Source organism: Aythya marila (assembly GCF_965140915.1).
Source record: "Aythya marila genome assembly, chromosome: 5".
Classification (NCBI taxonomy): domain Eukaryota; kingdom Metazoa; phylum Chordata; class Aves; order Anseriformes; family Anatidae; genus Aythya; species Aythya marila.
Genome location: NC_139046.1, coordinates 48944249 through 48961333, shown reverse-complemented (window position 1 = coordinate 48961333; position 17085 = coordinate 48944249). Strand labels below are relative to the sequence as shown.

The window sequence follows — 17085 nt, the reverse complement described above, 5'->3', positions numbered from 1 at the left end:
TTGTTTCAGCAGCAGGGTTAACTCAGCCTTGGCTCCTCAGAAGCTGGTAACTGAGTCCCTTGCGATTTACAGTCTGATTTCTGATTTCTAAGGCCCTTTTGCTCTGGGTCGATTCTCAAGCTCCCTCGGCACTTCAAAGCTGAGCCAAGACAGGCTCATTAGCTCATCTCATCACCTCACGCTGCAGCCCGTCAGGAGGCTGCAGCACCACGGAGACTTCACAGAGCTTCGCCCGTCAGTGCTTTTCGACCACTTGGTCTTTTGGGGTGCCGGGGGGTGCCCTTGTCTGGGTGCCTCGGGGCGCTTCAGGGCGGAGCGAGGGGAGCGACGGCCGCTGCCCCCCAGCAGCGCGGTGCTCTGCCTCCCTCTCGCGGGCCGCGGGCGGCTCTGCCGCGCACAGCGGCGACCCCCGGGCTCCTTCTCCCGGCTCCGGCCGCTCCGGGCTCGGCCCCAGCGGGACGGCTCCGCCTGGCGCCGGCTCTGCCCTCCCCGGGCCCGGCCAAGCCGCCGAGGCACGGCGCAGCCCCCTCCCCGCTATGCCCGCCCGCCCGCGGCGCCATTTCCCCTCAGGCGGCCGCGCTGCAGTAGCGAGGTGCGGCCGCGGGGTGGCGCCCGGGAGCCCCGGAGGAGCCCGGTCGGGGAGTGGAGTTAATGGGGGCGAGGGCAGCGCCTGAGGGGTGGGAGGCTTGGCGTCCCCTGTCAGGCACATCACAACCTAAAACCAGCCCCTCCTGCCCGACCCTTCTTCCTGCACCCAGTCCTCGAGCCTTTCCCGAGCTCTGATGTTCACAGCGCTTGGGAAGATGCTCCCTCAGGGCAGGGTTACCCGCAGAGCTGATAGCCAGCAGCTCCCTCCCTGTCCCGGTGTTCCCGGTGACGGCAGTGCCTGTGCGTTTACAGACTGAAAATTACAGTATCTCCCGTAATAACCAGTCTGTGACGAGCAACGGGTACCAACGGGGTGGGACAAGCGAGAGCTGCCTTCTCGTACCACCCTGTTTCTGAAGAGCGGTAGCATTGCTGCTGCCATTGCCCCCTGCTCACCCACCGGAGCTCTGAAGGAGCCCCACATCGCTGCTGAGCACTCCAGCAGCAGGCACCAAGTTCTCAGAGGAGGTCTCCTCAGGACCTCTACCTTCACAGCGCCGCGGGTCCCCGTGGGCAGGAACTCGGAGCTCTCTTGCATTGTTTTGCTTTCTGTCGGTAACCAGCCTTAGAGGAAATCTCACTGTGGCCCTGAAAGCTGCCTTTTTTTCAGGAACAGGAACGGAACAAGGAAGTTGACAGCCTGCCAAAGTGGATTATTTTTTTGTAAATGAGGCCGAATTTGCCAGCATTTGTGTTTAGGATGTAAATTATTCTTGAGAGCTTTCCAGGTCTCCTGCAGATTTCAGGAAGGGAAAGGATTCCTTTTGATCAACAGATAACCGAGCTGTTGGTCTGGGGAGGCAGCCTAACCTCTGCTAGAAGCGCTGGAGATACAGGAGCACAGATGTGATCGCAAAGGTGCTTTGTGCAGAGGAAGGTGGTAGCAAACCTGAGAATGTTCTTTTGGAGGCAGTCACTGAAAGGCTCCTCTTTAGCCTCTGGACCACCTGCTTCGCTGGCCAAACCTACTTCCTTGGCATCTGTGTTCAGAGGGTTCAGGCTGTACCACTGCAAACAGAAAAGTTCATTTAGTATGCCTTGCACACAAGTATCTCTTTGCACCAGTTCTTTGGCTTTCCTTTGTTAAAGGCACAGGAAACTCAAAAGCCCTTCGGGACGAAAGGGAAACTTTCTTTGAGGTGGTCCAAGCCCCCTGTCAAACCATCTGAAGATTTCTAGCAGCTTTGTCTCAGGTTGTTTTTGAGGCAGGAGCCAGCGGCAGCACAAGGTCCCGCTCCATGCTGTGGGAAGGAGCATTATCATGTGCACCACAGCAGATCCTGCCGTACTTGCTGAATTGTAATGTGGCTGCTGGGCACAGTCATTAATCCTTGCCTTTTACACAAGGAACTAAGCAAGCCACAGAGAAGGATGAAACACTTGTGAGGAACTCCTCTGAGCAGGATTTCTCTTTCCTTGGGTCCTGCTTAATTAAGGGTAACCGAGGGTAAATGAACAAAGGGTATTTCATTCGAGCAACTCTTTCTTAAGAAGAAAGAGGAGTAATTGACCCTCAGTTTTCACGTCTCCCCATAGACAAGATGCAGCAGGACAGATTTCCAGACACTAAGATCAATGGGAACCGCGGTGCTTTCTACTTCACCAAATCAGGTCACTGTCTCCCTCATTTCCCAAAGGAAAGAAGGGCCCTGGGGCAAGTGTTAAAACCCACCACTCCCGTAGGGAACATTCATCCTGCAGTACTTGTTAAAAACGTAGGGTTCATCTTCAGAATTTATTGCAGGGAACAGGTCTTTATGTTGGACTGAGAGATAAAAAGAAGTGAGAGACATGCCGTGGAGGCCTGTTGGGTCATTTTTGACCCTTTGGCTTCTTCTAGTTACCTGTGGTGCAGAGCCTATCAGGATCCCTTGGTTCAGCCGTGCTATTAGACTCGATTGCAATTTCTGGCTTACAGTTACAGCCTCATTCCCCAGCAAAACAACAGAAGGCTTAGTAGAGAATATAGCCATGTGCAAGACTCCATTCAAAAAGATGTAGTCAGGAAAGTAGAAACTGAGAAATGAGCTCTGCTTGGTGTGTAAGGATTTAACTGTTCATTTTGCTAGCATTTCCATTTACAGATCACAGAAGGCTGTACAAAAATTGCTAAACAACTTTCCTTCTTCCACAGAGGAAGATACTTCTAGCCATATTTTATAGTTGGGGGAAAGGGAGAGGTTACAGAAGGTGAGAGAACTCTCTGGACTACAAATGTTCAGCATCCACGATGAGGAATTAGGGCAACTATCTCTGGACAGCTGCCTAGGGACAGCTGCAGGATGGCCATGAAAAGATCCTGCTTCCTCTGTGTGTGACCTTGTCTGCCTATTCGGGTCCCTCTCCTCTGATGTTTTTTTTCAGACTGGGCAGAAGTGACTGGAGTACTTCTTCTTATTCTGTTGATGCTGGGCACTGAGGTAGATTTTTTGGTATGATGTAAAGCTGAGGGTGACACAGATAGAGTAGGACAGGAGGAGAGAAAGGTTAGGAATGAACCTGAGAAAAGAGGTGAGGGCTGCATATTACACATACCCTACAGTGAGGTGGAGGGGTCATGGTGGTTTTATGTCTCCATTGGCACACATAAGGATGATGTGGTGAATCCTGAGGGAAAACGGATACCTCCTGTAGGAATACATCAGCTGTTTTTCCTCCAAGAATCTCCTTGGGAAGGTCTTCAAACCATGATTTTGGGTGCAACGACTCCTCCTCTCAATTTTTTACTCACTTGAACTAATTTAAGTGTTTATAGCACCTTTGACACTATCCCACAAGCTTCTTCAGCTTCAGTTTGAGATGAGACCTGTCGGAACTTTTGTGAGCTGGAGCATTGGCCAGGTGGGTGGACGGGCTAATCCTGAGTCGGACAAAAGCAGTAAGACATAGTGTCATGGGGCTGCTTTGCAAAGCAGGGAAAAGCAAGAAAGTAAAACTTTTTTTGGGGCAGTCTTAACATGGATGAGACTTCTGATAGAATCATAACTTTTTACAGCCTCTGTGTGGCCATTCCATTGTTTTCTGTGCTGCCTTGTATGTATCTTCCTAAGCCACACTGTCTTCTCATTCCAATGTTGTTACTACTTATATTTTCTTCAAATGCATTTTGAAGGTTCCTCAGACAGATTATTTCTTCTTTTGCTCCCCAGGGTGTGGGCAGGTTCTTCGGGCTTCTAGAGGTCAGATTTTGCTGGAGAGTTACCCACTGAATGCGCGATGTGAATGGACTATTCATGTTCAAGCTGGATTTAACATTGAATTAAGGTAGGCTATAATGACTTTCAGCCAGCACTGGTTTCAGGTAGACATCAGGGCACATGAATAACCGAAGAGTCAGCAAGTGTCAGCAGCTCAGAGCTCTGGGACAGTGAAGACACTACTCCCACTTTGCATCTGGCACCTTCAGCTTTCCCCTAGCTTAGCTTGTGATGGGCAGCCACTGCACAAATCATCGATGCTCTGCCTTCAGTTCCCCTTTAGGACAGCTGGATACTAAGAAGAGTTTCTCAGATATTGGGCACAATGCATCTCTCCAGATCTCTTCAACACCTTGATGCCACAGCACCCAATACTTTCTTAAGCACGTACCAGAGTGACCTAAGACATTCTTTGAAGAAAAGCTATGGGAGCATTTTGATATGATGCCTCCTGCCAGGAGAGAGCTACCTTTGGGACATGCTTTGCAGTTAGTCTACATTTTCCCTCTCTTAATTTTCTTTCACTCATTTTACTAGCCCAGTCCTCTACCAGCCTCAGTTATTCATCTTACCATTCATATGTCTGGAGATGTGACCGACTCTCCTGAAAGTCATTGCTGCTCTGACCCGTGTATGCTTTGCCCTGTTACCCTCCCCTGATGACTGAAACTCACAGTTCTTGATCAGGTGTCTTGTCTAGAGCAGGAGAGCCCCTAGTTGGGGTAATTAATACTGTTTTTGTATGTGTGTGGCAGGGAACTCACACACACACAGCAGGAAGCTTGGCAGGGGATCGCATTCAAAACCCACGAGCTAATATAATAAAAACAGTAGCTGAAGCCTCCACATCAATATTTCACCAGCTTCTGAGCCCAGGCAAAGGAACTGTGCTAGACACACAGACATATTTCTTCCTATATATTTAACAAGACTTAATATTTAATAAGAGGAACAGAAATGAACTGAATAGAAATGAAGAGCTCATGGCATTCCCACACTAACCCTCCCCCCCTTTTTTTTAGACTTGCAAATGCAAGCCTATTGTGTAGTTATGAGCAGCTGTAATTATTGCCTGGTTAGTGTTGGAGCCTCTTGACTGGAGAATTGTGTGGCACATGGGAGACACAGGGAAGCAATGCTGTGAGGAAGAGTTTGGCATTCTTGTGACACAGCTTTGTTTCGGTCTCAGTGGGTATGAGCTGTACCTACCCTGTTTTTAAAAGACATTGTTGGCTAGGTGCATGGTTTGCACAGCACAGGCTCGGAGAGTTGATAATCCAGTATTTTTTAAACTTATGAACAAGACTTTGTCAATTTTAAGGCTAAAAAAGTTCTTCAGCAGCTACAGGTGTCACCCTGTCTTCACTTTTATGGGAATAGCTATGAGAGGAGAAACGGATCCCATGCATGCACATCGCTAGTGAATGCACCCATCAGTAGTGTAAAGAGATGTTAGCCAGTGATACGGGGTGCACAGTACTAGAAAGGAAGGAAAGGCTATTTTAACAAAGGACACTTAGCCCTGCAACCCTGCATGGCGTAGGAGGGAACCTCTAGGTAATATGGGCATGTAATGAAGCCCTGGCGTGTATTCTGAACACGCTGAGGTTTTCAAGGTAGGCTACCTCAAAGTGGCCATTGGGCTACTTCAGCAGATAGGTACTGTGGAAAATTGGTACATTTAGCTAGAAGCTTCTCCGTTAGGCCATACTTGCACAGAAGGGCAGGTACGATCAAGCAGGCCTGCAGAATCTTCCTCCTGGTCTGCCATCCTGGCTGAACCTTTGCCTTCACTGCATTTCTGTAAAAACACTGATTCCCTCTGAGTGCTAACTCTGCTGAGAGCTGTAGCACACAGCCAGTGTTGTGCTGAATCAGCATCACTGCTAACAAAAGAACGCCTTTCTTCCTTCTCTCTGTGCATTCCCCACAAATTCTGTTTGCTGCCACGCTGATGGCTTGCGAGGGCGAGGGATGGGGACAGTGTGATACAAAGGGGGAACAAAGTGGTTTGTCTCCACTTACACTGGGCAGGAAGAGTGAAACTCTCAGGAGCACCAATAAATCTTCTCTTGCCTCAAGCTGTGCCACACTGTCCTTTGGGGGTTGGCTAAGCAGAGCTGTTTTGATAAATGATGCCCAGATTGCAGTGGTGGTTTGTTTTCTCTGTTTTTTTTTTTTTTTTTTTTTTTTATTTGAGCCTTGTTTTTCCTTAGGTTGTGATGTATAGGCTCCCTCAGCCCGAGCCACGTCAGGGATGTCACACCACAGTAGACGTAGCTCACAACTTTCAATCATTTTCTTTAATGCCTCAGCAGAGATGTAGTTTTAAATCTTTTCCTTTGGCTGGAAGCTTTCCTCAAAGGGGTTGGTGAATGTATTCCCATCGCAGACAGTAATGAAATCAAGACAGTGCTTTTCATTCCCTTTTGTCTCTGGTGACCAGTAACATTAAATTTAAATACTTAGTTTCATAATACATAAGAGAATTAGGATATAGTCACAGTTTCACAGGTGAGGGAAGTGAGGTTAATTATGTAGACTGTAACTGATTTAAATAGCAATAGATGTTGTGGGCTCTAAATAAGAGTCCTGTCAACTAGGCCATAGCCAAGAGGTTTTGAATGGCAGGTTTTTTGACCTGCTAATTCTGAGTCTTAATCATGGGATCCAGTGTCATCAGTACAGTGTGTCTGCTTCTGTGCTAAGTGAAATAAAATGCAAATCAGAACCCCCTATGCCTTTCATATATTCCACTCCGTTTTCATCATTTTTAAAGCAGAGAAAACAACTAAAAACAGTGTTCCGCATACGAATCTTGCATTCTGTGCCTTCACTCTGTCTAGTGTCTCCTGATACTCGTTCAGGAATGCATTGCTAGACAGAGTTTGCCTCTGCATCTGTAAATAGTAGTACGCAGAGAGTTAATGGTATTATCCCAGCTCTTTCCCTCATTACATGGAGGGCATCCCGGAAACATTTCTGGTATTCTTACACACATCCTTAATTTTAGTCAGAAATGTATCAGTTCAGAAAACCAGTAAGTATCTTTAGGAGTGAGTCAGGATAAACTGTAGCCAGATAAGTGTGACAAGGATGAATAGATTAATTTGCACGGCTTTATTACTTCCATAAGGGTAGCTCCCTGGTATTTGACCTGCAGGTGAAAGAATATTTTGAAGATGTAGTGTGTAACCTGATGCCTGCGAGGATGTCTTTGGCAAACCTGACAGAATTAGAGTTCAGTCTTCCCAACTCATGTATTTTATGCAAACCTAAGTGGAATTAATCTCTTATGTATATTAAAAGCAGATATATATATATTTTTTTCTATTTTCTACATTCTACCAGATAATTTAAAAAATGAGGGGCTCTGCTCCATTGTTGTAGCTTCCTAAAACTGCTCATTCATTTCTCTTTATGTAGAGCATTCCTGATGCTCTAACACCAACCACATGAGCTGAACAAAGGTGACTGAGTGAAGAGGCCTCTTAGGTCAGTTCGTGAGTTGGCAAAGAAAGGTCATTTCACAGAACACGGGGGCTTCCTTATGGCCTGAGTCCCCAGAAGAGAAGAGCAGGAGATAGACTCCTGTACTCTTTTGCCTCTTCAGACTGTGAGATGTGGCAGCAGATCCAAAATTTGGCTCATCTCCTTGGTGTGAAAATACAGTCTTTTCAAATCACTAGGCCCACACTGGAATAGGCATCGTGGGAGATATAGCCTGATCCTAAGTACACATAATCTACGGAGTTAGGAATTCTCAGGAAGATTGAATGCTTTGGGAGTTTCTTTTATAAAATGTGCAGCTAAACAGTAGCATGGCCTTCTCCCAGCCCAGATCTTCTCGTTCTTATCCGCTGTACCAGGGCTGGGCTGAGCACCCCTAGCCATTGCTTATTCTCCAGAGGCCCTTGGTGTTTCTCACTCTGCTTCTCATTCATATTCTGGTGGCATGCTTTGGCTCGGTGCCCCTCTGAACTCAAATAGCAGCATATAACATTGATGTTAATGAACAAGAGCCTTGCGCAGTGGCTGGATCAAAGCTGGGAAAGACAGACATTGTGGGGAAAAGCTTTAAATATTTCCCTTCTACACTAACTGCTGTCCCTTATTTCTGCCCTTAAAAGAAGGGCAAGTGCCAGACACTGGGGATTTACTACCATTTTGCTTTCTAATGCGCAACGTGCTGTACTGTTTCAGATTCCCTTTCTCCGTTTCTCCTTCTGTCACGTCTCTGAGCTTTCATTGTACCCCGAATTGCCGGCTTTTGGACATAACAATGTAAATAGTTTTTGATCCTTGGTCTTTGATACTGTTACTTTCAGTACTTAGGACTTTATTTAGGGCAAACAGAACAATCTTTAGCAAACAGCCATGAAAGAAATATACCCCCTACTGCATCTGACCGGAGATGAAAGCTTTAACATTGTGATGTGGTTAGGGTCCTGATGCAAGTGATCAGACTGTATGACTTCAGTTCTGGCTTCACTGTCGTGCCACTTAATGTTCTCATGGAGCAGCTCTGTAGAGCTGAGCTGGCTTTCAAGGATCACATTGCAAAAATGGAGATGAAGCAAGGGGGTCTTCATGTGATTGGGACTTGTTGATTCACGGAGGAGGGGGCACTAACATAACTAAGCTTCTAAATAAAACAGAATCAGGGTGCACAGGTCAGAGTATGAGGTCTGAATGCGTGTCCTTATTCCCCCAAGGTTTTCCATGCTGAGCCTGGAGTTTGATTACATGTGCCAGTATGATTATGTGGAGGTCCGTGATGGGGACAATTTGGACAGCCGAATAATTAAGAAATTCTGTGGAAATGAGAGGCCTCCTCCCATCCGAAGCACTGGGTCTTCTCTCCATGTCCTTTTCCAGTCTGATGGATCCAAGAACTTTGATGGATTTCATGCTGTCTTTGAAGAAATTACAGGTAAAATAGTCCCAAAAGTGGAACATTCCGCTCATTCTCATTAATTCAATTTCACTAATCTCTCTCCCTGTTTTGCTTCATTAAAAACTTTCATGCTGTGTTGCCAACAGCAACTTAAACAAAGTCAGTGCAAGGAAGGTTCAAAAGCCATCAGATAACACGTGAATGTGAGGTTCTTCTAACAAAGACTAAATTCCCTCTATCTGTGTGAAGAGCAAGCACATCGGCGAGCACAGAAAGGCTGCTGTGTTGTGAGGCTTTGCTGTGTGAATACGAGAACTAAGAGCACAGAAGGAAATAGAGGAAGGGGCATGTATATCTTTGCAGTTGTGGAATTGCTCAATGCTGTGTGCCGGAGCAGAGCCACTGACTCTGTTAGCAGAAACCTGATGCAAAGCCTCGTAATTAGCTAAGTGACAATGTCCTGACATGCCTTTTATTGTCTCATGTATCATACCATTAGAGTTAAGAAAAAAAAAAAAAAAGTAAAAAAAAAAAAAAGTGTGTACAAAGGACAGATTCTTTTCTGAAGAAAAAAATAGGGGCATTTCCCATTCTGTGGTGAACTCAGTGTTATGAATGACAGAAGTAGGGCTCCAGAATTCCAGTGTTTTTGTTCATACTCAATAACATAGAAAGTGTAGCTGGCTCCTGGTTTTGCAGTATGTATGCTCTTCCTGGACCTTTCTTATTTAGCTATGTAGGGAATTTTGGCCCAATCTATCTACAGTACTCCTGGCACAGAAGGCTAATCAGAGCATACTGCTTTGCCACAGATAATCCCTGCAGGGCCTATGGCTCAGTGTAACTTACCTTCCACATACCCCAATGACCCACATTTCATGAGGTTGTCCGGGGTACATCTCTCTCAGGAAGTTTAGTTGGTTTGTGTAACTCCTATATAAATATACAAACCTCCTGTGGGGCAGCTGTTGCCAGTGATCAGGGTTGTGACTAGCAATCTGAGATGTGTGTACTGCTGCATGCGGTGCCTGTGCCATTTCTTAGCCTGCCCTGTTCTTCAGCTGTTACCTTTGGTACCCCTTAGTAACGTGGCGGTAGCAGTTAGCTATTGGTAGCTTGCCTGGGCTTACAGCAGGAGAGGTGATATCGAACAAATGAATGTGGTGTGGGCTATGTTGCATAAGGGCTGCCTACACTCAGGAAACTAACATTTTCCATATGGCGCAAGCTGAATTGATTCTGTTTTCTCTGCCCAGCAGGGAACACTTGGTATTCGAATACTGTCGAGCACTTTATTTCCGCCCCATTTTTAGTGGTAATTATTCTGAGGCTGGGTGGTTGCAAGTGTGGTAATCCACACAGAGCATGTTGCAAAGGGCTTCTTAGAGTTTGTGAGGAGGTCTCATTGTAGGCTTTATTATGAGGCTGTTCTGGCCTAATGTGTAGCTGGAGTGAAAGGCTTTTAAAACACTCCCAGTGCCTCTTTATGTGAAGCATTAACCTGGCCAGCAGGACGGTTTAGGGGAAGAATACGGCGTGCATGGGGCAGTGTAGAATTGAAAGCAAGGGCAGCACAAGATCGAAAGCTCTGGCAACACATTGCAAACTGAAGCATTGCCCCTGAAATTTCCCTCTGTGCACAGCCTTGTGAAAAGCCAAGGTCTCGGGAAAAAGCTGCTCGAAGCTTGCTAGAGCAATTCCCTGTGGCGCAGGTGAGAGCTGCAGCAGCAGTTGTGCTTATAGGGTGTGGAGATGATCAGATGTTGCCAGCACTGTAGTGGTGTAATGGTGAGGACTGGAAAAGTGGCTTGTGCCACTGTTTTCCCTTCTGCTGAGCTTTGTGCTGGCTTATCAGTCACAGCCTGCTGAAGCAGTGGCACTGACTGCACAGAGGTCACTGGTTCGACAGCCAGAAAGATTTTGATTAATATAAAATAAGCTGTGAAGCCTATATTCCCCTTTGGAAAAGTTGCTGCAGGTGTAGTTATTAAAGGAAGAAACCACACAACCTGCTGCTCCGCTGCCTGGTCTGGAAACAGGTGTTAGGTCCCTGAGCTCTGTCACCCATCCCATGCTAAGTGTCAAATGAAAACCAGTAATTGGCATGAGTGATGTGAAGCCACTCAGCAGACTTCAGATGAGAAGGATGGAGGGCCAGATGGGGAGGCATCAGGGTCTCCTAGGGATTAGACATATGTTGGATCTGTTTAGATGAAAGCCTGTTGTTGAATTTCAGTACCACTTCACTTTCTGTACCCCCAAGCTAGTGATCTTTGACACGACATAGGGGCTTTAACATTTTGTAGCACTGTCCCATGTTGTTTCACTGAAGCCCGACAATCAAGACTCCTTTAAAAAGAAAAATATCTAGTGCTCTTGAGAATCAGGCATTTTCCAGGACAGTATCTGGCACTTATCCTCGTTTACTTGTTTCTACAGAGTCATGAGACAAAGCTAGGGTGAGGAGAAAGCTAAAAGTTCACTGGCTTCAAACCAGTGACTGCAAAATACCAGTCTATACAAGCTCTTCTGCTTCTCTTTCCCTTTCTTGGTGATTCTTTAGGTTAATTGGATACAGTACAATTGCCACATATATATTCCTTTTCAGAAACAAATTATTGTCCTTAGTTCGACCTTAGTCCTCAAAGGGACCTGGGAAATATTCATTGCCAGGTTACATACCAGTTAGTGTTACATCACCACGTCAAAACCTCTGGAGAAACCTATATGTGTCAGCTTTATATTTCTTGTCTGGATGTAAGGAATTCCAAGTTCATGCTTCAGGTGAAGTCTTTGCAAGGAAAACTGCTTATTCTGGTATCTGTGATTCTGAACTGCAGCAGGGAGAATGCTTTAAATGTGATAGCATGGGACCTTCAGGTGTCGGACATACTCAAATCTGAAACGAAATCTAAATCTTGTAATTGGGATCTACTTTCTGTCTGCTGAAACCAGCATTCAGTTTTGAAAATAATCTAGACTGAAACTATGTCTTTGCTTTTCTGAGAGTAAATGAATATTCTATTCCATCGTCTTCCCTTAGAGGCCAAAAAATGTGTATGTGTTATTGCACAGTGCAATTTGATGATATTAATCAAATATTGCACATTATGATGTGCAATGATATGATTGATGATATTAATCAAATATTGCAATTTGATGATATTAAATGGCGTGTATTAATACACAAACAGTGTATTAAAATACACTGTTTGATGTGCATCACTGTTAGATTTGTGATATGCAAGAGCTTCCTCAGCAGGCTCAGGATCATCAAGACCGCTCAGCTTCTTGAACCGAACACCAAATAAATGTTCCTCAGGGGTAAAACAACTTGCAAGGTCTCAAATGACATATGCCCAATACAAAACCAAACCAAAACAAAACTATAGCTCCTGTAATTCATCCTTCAACTCCAAGATGAATGGCAGGAGAAATGTAGCTTGATATTAAACTTCTTTAAGGCTATAAAACACTAAGCCCTAAACACTGTTGGAGCTTGCTGTAAATTATATTTCTTCCATAAACCTTTCTCACCACTGGGCAGCAGGTAGAGGAAAATGGTAAGAATAAATGATGAATGCTTGGAAGAGAACTCCCCATCCCTAGAAGTATAAAAGAGCAGAAGTGTTAGGCTGTTTACTGTCTTCCCACCTTTTTACCAGAATATATAATTCTGGTAAAAGACGCAACCATCGTGAGGAAAAATATATAAGAACTCCAACCTATCAGAGACCATGAATGTTCTTGTTTCTCTTTTATAGCTTGTTCTTCATCTCCATGTCTTCATGATGGAACTTGCATTCTCGACAAAAGCGGTACCTACAAATGCGCCTGTCTGGCTGGCTATACGGGGAGTCGCTGTGAAAACTGTGAGTACAGGCACTGTGTGTGTGACCAGCCTCCAGGGTTGTTACTGATGCAGGTGCTTGAATGTTAGGAGTGTCACTGGTATGTAGGTTAGGTTAATCACAGCGCCAGAGAACACACCGAACTACTTCTGGCATTTATAGACACATTGCATGCAGTTTATGATTTCCACTGAAAAGCTCTGAATCTTTATATCTGTGTGGAAGAGGGTAAGACAGAATTGGAGCTGAGAAACAGCATACGAGAGGTATACCTCTCTCCTGAGAAGGCCAGTCCATTACAAGATTTCTCGTCTTCCCTCACAGTGGTCTGAAAGTTAGAGCACTGGCGTCATGAATGACAGAGATCCTTGGGGTCAGAATGAACAGAAAATGGCTGATTCTGTCCACATCTGTCTTCGTAGTCCTCCCTGTACATATAGATACACACCTGCTTTTGTTCTGCCAAGTGAATTGTAAATTAACTGGATTCAAATCTGATCAAATCCATTGTCTGCTCTAGCAATTTCATTTTTTCCATGCTTGAGCAAATGTCTTCATCTGACAGGGCTTGAAAGAGCAAGAAAGAGTAAAAATTATGCAATATATGCTATGATGAAGGCTATATCATCTCTACTGGCTGAAGGAAGCAGTATGCAATATTTAACGTCAAAGAGCTGAAGCTCCAGCTGACCCTGGAGGATTTCAGTGATACTAGTGAAATCCAGAAGGGACTATATTTGGCCCAAGTATGGCTTACTATGGCATTGCTTTGGCACTGATCTGGCCATAAGGCACACAATGCCTTGCCTGCTTTCAGAGTTTTCAATTCTATTCAGAATAGCCACTATACACCAAACCTCACCACTTCAAAATCTTTTCCCCACTTGTGCCATTGTCAGAAATGGGTTTCTGTCCTGGAACTGCTTTTACTTCATCAGGGGAGTTAAATCATAGTGACATGGTATCTCCTTACATTGTTAAATGGATGATTTTGAGACAAAAGACCTTTGGATTTCTATGGATCCAGAACTAGCTCATAAGACTTGACTTTTTTTTTGGCAGACCAAAGGAGAGGTAGTTTTGCATATTCTATAAACCCCAGAAGTTTTGGTTCAGAAAAGGGTGCCACATTCTGACAAATTGCACAGATTCCTCATGTTTTTGGTATGGAAAGAGCTGCTGAAAATTGAGGGTTCAGGGCTAACATGTCTGGCTCTTTTGCTAAAAAACCCTTTTCTGCCAGTAGCAGGTCATTTAGGGACTGCAAACTTGAAGCTCTTCTCAACTGCTCAGTGAGATTATATTGCTGTCTGTAGGAGAGAAATTAAAAAAAAAAAAAAAAAAGGTTCCTATCTGGTTCAGAACCAACCTAAATTTCAAATTAATTAAATTTCCAGCAAACCTCAACCCTACTTTTGGCAGGCTTTACAGTACAGTCAAGGGAAGAAATGAAGTCTGAATTCTTGTACTAGTTTTCTTTTGTAATTCCAGTATAGAAACTTCACCCATGCAACACAAGCAGCAAACAACTGAGGAGGTAAAGGATAAAGAATAGGATGAGACTTCTATTTTAGTGTAAACAATGAAGGCTGTATATAGTAATAAAGCAAAGGGAGGAGATACTTATAAATATATACAGTAAGGTCTAACTTGACAGGAATCCTTTTGTTTGATTTGTGAAAGAATGGGGCAGGTGGATAAAATACTGTTACTTTATGATGTTTGTGGTTGTATGCTGACCTTTTGCTTAGGCTAGGAAATATTTCTTTCAACATCTGTTTTGCTGTCTTCCGTAACAGGTAAAGGTTGACTTTTTTTCCTTGTATGTGAACAGCAAACCTCACAGTACGAGGAAATCATGGCAAATCTCTGTTCTCTCTGGCTTCAAAGAAGTATTTTTAAAGATATTTCCTGCAGTTTTGCCAAAGCATATCCTAAGTATTTTCCAGTGTATAGGGGAAAAAGAGGCAGAAAATAAAAGTTTGATTTGTTTTCTAAGAGCAAATGGAAGAACTGGAAAAAATATTTGTGGCTATAATTCTTTAAAAATTAATCATTTAGTTTCCTGAACAGCATTGCAGTTTAAATATTAAAGGGAGATCACATCATGCTCAGAATCATTCTTTGTGTTAGGTCTTGCAGCAGCAGAGCTGTCTTTCCTGTGACTTGTGAGGTGGAGCTGAGGTTGTAACTTTATTTCTGCAGAAAACGGTCATAAAATGGTCACTGTTGGAATATCGAATATGACTTTGGACACGGTGATCGTGATTCTTTCAGTCCAGTTTTCTTGGAGCATGTCAGGTGCAATCCCATTAAAGACAACGGATTTATGTTGATGAAAAATAAGTATAAGAGCGAAGAAAATTAGAGCCCCTTAATGTTAAGTGGATGTAGAAGATTTGAGGTGGTGCAACAGAAGGTAGCCAGAGAGATATGAGAGATTTAGTCAGAGAAATCCAATGGGCTTGCTTTGGAGAAAAGGAGGCTGTGGGATTATCTCACTGAGGAATAAATAAAACAAATTCAGCAATAGACATTCAGTGACTTGTATCCCCCTTGATGAGGAACTTGTAGAAGTCCCTCATCATCCCAACACAGCTATGTCTTTTTGTCTGTTTCCAAGTCTAGTTTTAAAGGTGTGGGATGCACTGTGGAAATTATGGAAATGGCTTTAATGAGATAAACCTCAAGGAACCTATTTTTTCCTCTGTTAAAGTAAATTCTATCTCTTTAACAGGATGATCAACATTGGTCAAGCTACTTTCCTGGGGTAATATCCAGCCCTAATTGCTGTCAGTTGCAATTTGCAATATTAATAAAATGATTAAAGGCACAGATTGCTGATTACTAGTACTCTCTTCTCTCTTCCTCTGTGGCAGCCAGGCAATTGCCTTTTTGTTTACAATCTGAGGGGCTAATACAATCATCTAAAGGCATGAAAGTTGAAATGCAGGTTCATTTCTTTCTTACAGCTGTTAATATTTCAATCAGCCATACTTATGACTGATTCACTGGTCAAAAAATTCCTATTTTAAATAAGTCTGATTTGACTCTGGAGATTATTTATTTATTTATTTATTTTTCTGTAAGAAATTGTAAAATAGATGCTAACCAGTAGAGTGAGATCTTTACTTCTTTCTTCTCTCCTAAAACACAGTAAAGAAAAGGCCTAACGACCAGCAACAAATACCTTCTTACACATAAGCATGCTTTGTTATGATGATACAGTAAGTAGAGAATCTTAATTCCTATTTTAAATACTTGGACTTCTTCCTGATCTTAAGCTGAATTTGCAGTATACCAGCACACCCCTCCCAGTGACCTCTGAGCCATGCTGATATGATTGAGATCAAACTCAGGTTTTTCTGTATGACCTCTGTCTATTTTAATGTAAATACTCCTGCAATCAGAGGTGTAAGAAATGACAAAAAAAGGATCATCTTGTTCTCTTAGCCTAAAATATCCTGAAATGGAGCAGCAGCTTCCTCAAAAGATATGTTAGGGAAAAAAAAAACAGCTGATTAGTGGCCTGATCCTGGAGCTCTACATGCTAAAAAGCATCCACACAAATATCACACTGTCAATGACACTATACAGTGTGATGCCTGCTTGTTCACCTCAAACTTAGCAAGGTCTTTTCTAAAGTCTCAGTGTTGAGTTTGCCTTCTGAAGATGCAGCTGTAGCAAGATGGTACCCTGGTACCCCATGGCAAATGCTCTCACCCTCTGATTGTTCTCCTCCTAGGACAGGGTGTTCTGACTCAAGAGTCCTCCCAGGGCCTGCTGGCCCCAAAGCAAGAGACCTTGACCTCATCCTGCCCTGAAATTTCCTGTCACCTTTATTTTAAACAAAGCCAGGCAAACTAGAGTTCCTACGCAAATAAGGGATCTCGTGCTGAATGGGGAATTCAGGGCTCAGATCCGATTTCCATTTTCATTCTGTTTCTCGCTCCTTGTTGCCAAGAAGAAAAGCTTTGTTCTGCATCCTAATGAAGGGTCTGATCCAACTGACTAAGCTGTATAAACTAACTCCACGCTGTAGCCTTTGATGTTGCTGGGGCTGGCCTTACCATGTTGCAGTCAGCCTCTGAATATAGCTTTCAGACCCTTCCCCACTGCTGAAATAATCCCCTTCCATCCTTCTCTCCCCCGTGAAACTATGACTTGGGCTGGTTCTTAGGGATGGCCTCACCCTTCACTAATGGACTGATATTTAAAATAGGAAGAAAGCAGTAACACTCCCCCATCCTCTGCCTTCTTCTGCTGCGGGAAAAAATGAGCCCAGCTGTCAGCGTTTGGCATAGACTAGACAGTTTTAAACTCAGCAGAGTCTAGGATGAGGCACAAGGGAAAGGTTCTGGATGTTAAACCTATTTTTCTCACCTAGCTATGGACATGTAATGTAGAGACTTCTAAGGATATACTATTTATTTTTTTTACTTATGTCAGAAAGATTCTCAATAACAGGTCAAGGAGCACCATAATCACTGGT

The 17085-nt window shown here is 44.0% G+C and overlaps 1 protein-coding gene across 2 annotated transcripts in view; it reads left to right on the top strand.

Annotated features, from left to right (window-relative positions):
- PAMR1 (peptidase domain containing associated with muscle regeneration 1) overlaps positions 1 to 17085 on the top strand; it is a 52649-nt gene that overhangs the window by 13318 nt on the left and 22246 nt on the right. For both annotated transcript variants that reach the window (XM_082761996.1, XM_082761995.1), the window contains exons 4-6: positions 3798 to 3912; positions 8561 to 8778; positions 12507 to 12614. In XM_082761996.1, coding sequence (XP_082618122.1) covers positions 3798 to 3912; positions 8561 to 8778; positions 12507 to 12614 — 441 coding nt within the window. The remainder of the gene's footprint in view (positions 1 to 3797; positions 3913 to 8560; positions 8779 to 12506; positions 12615 to 17085) is intronic.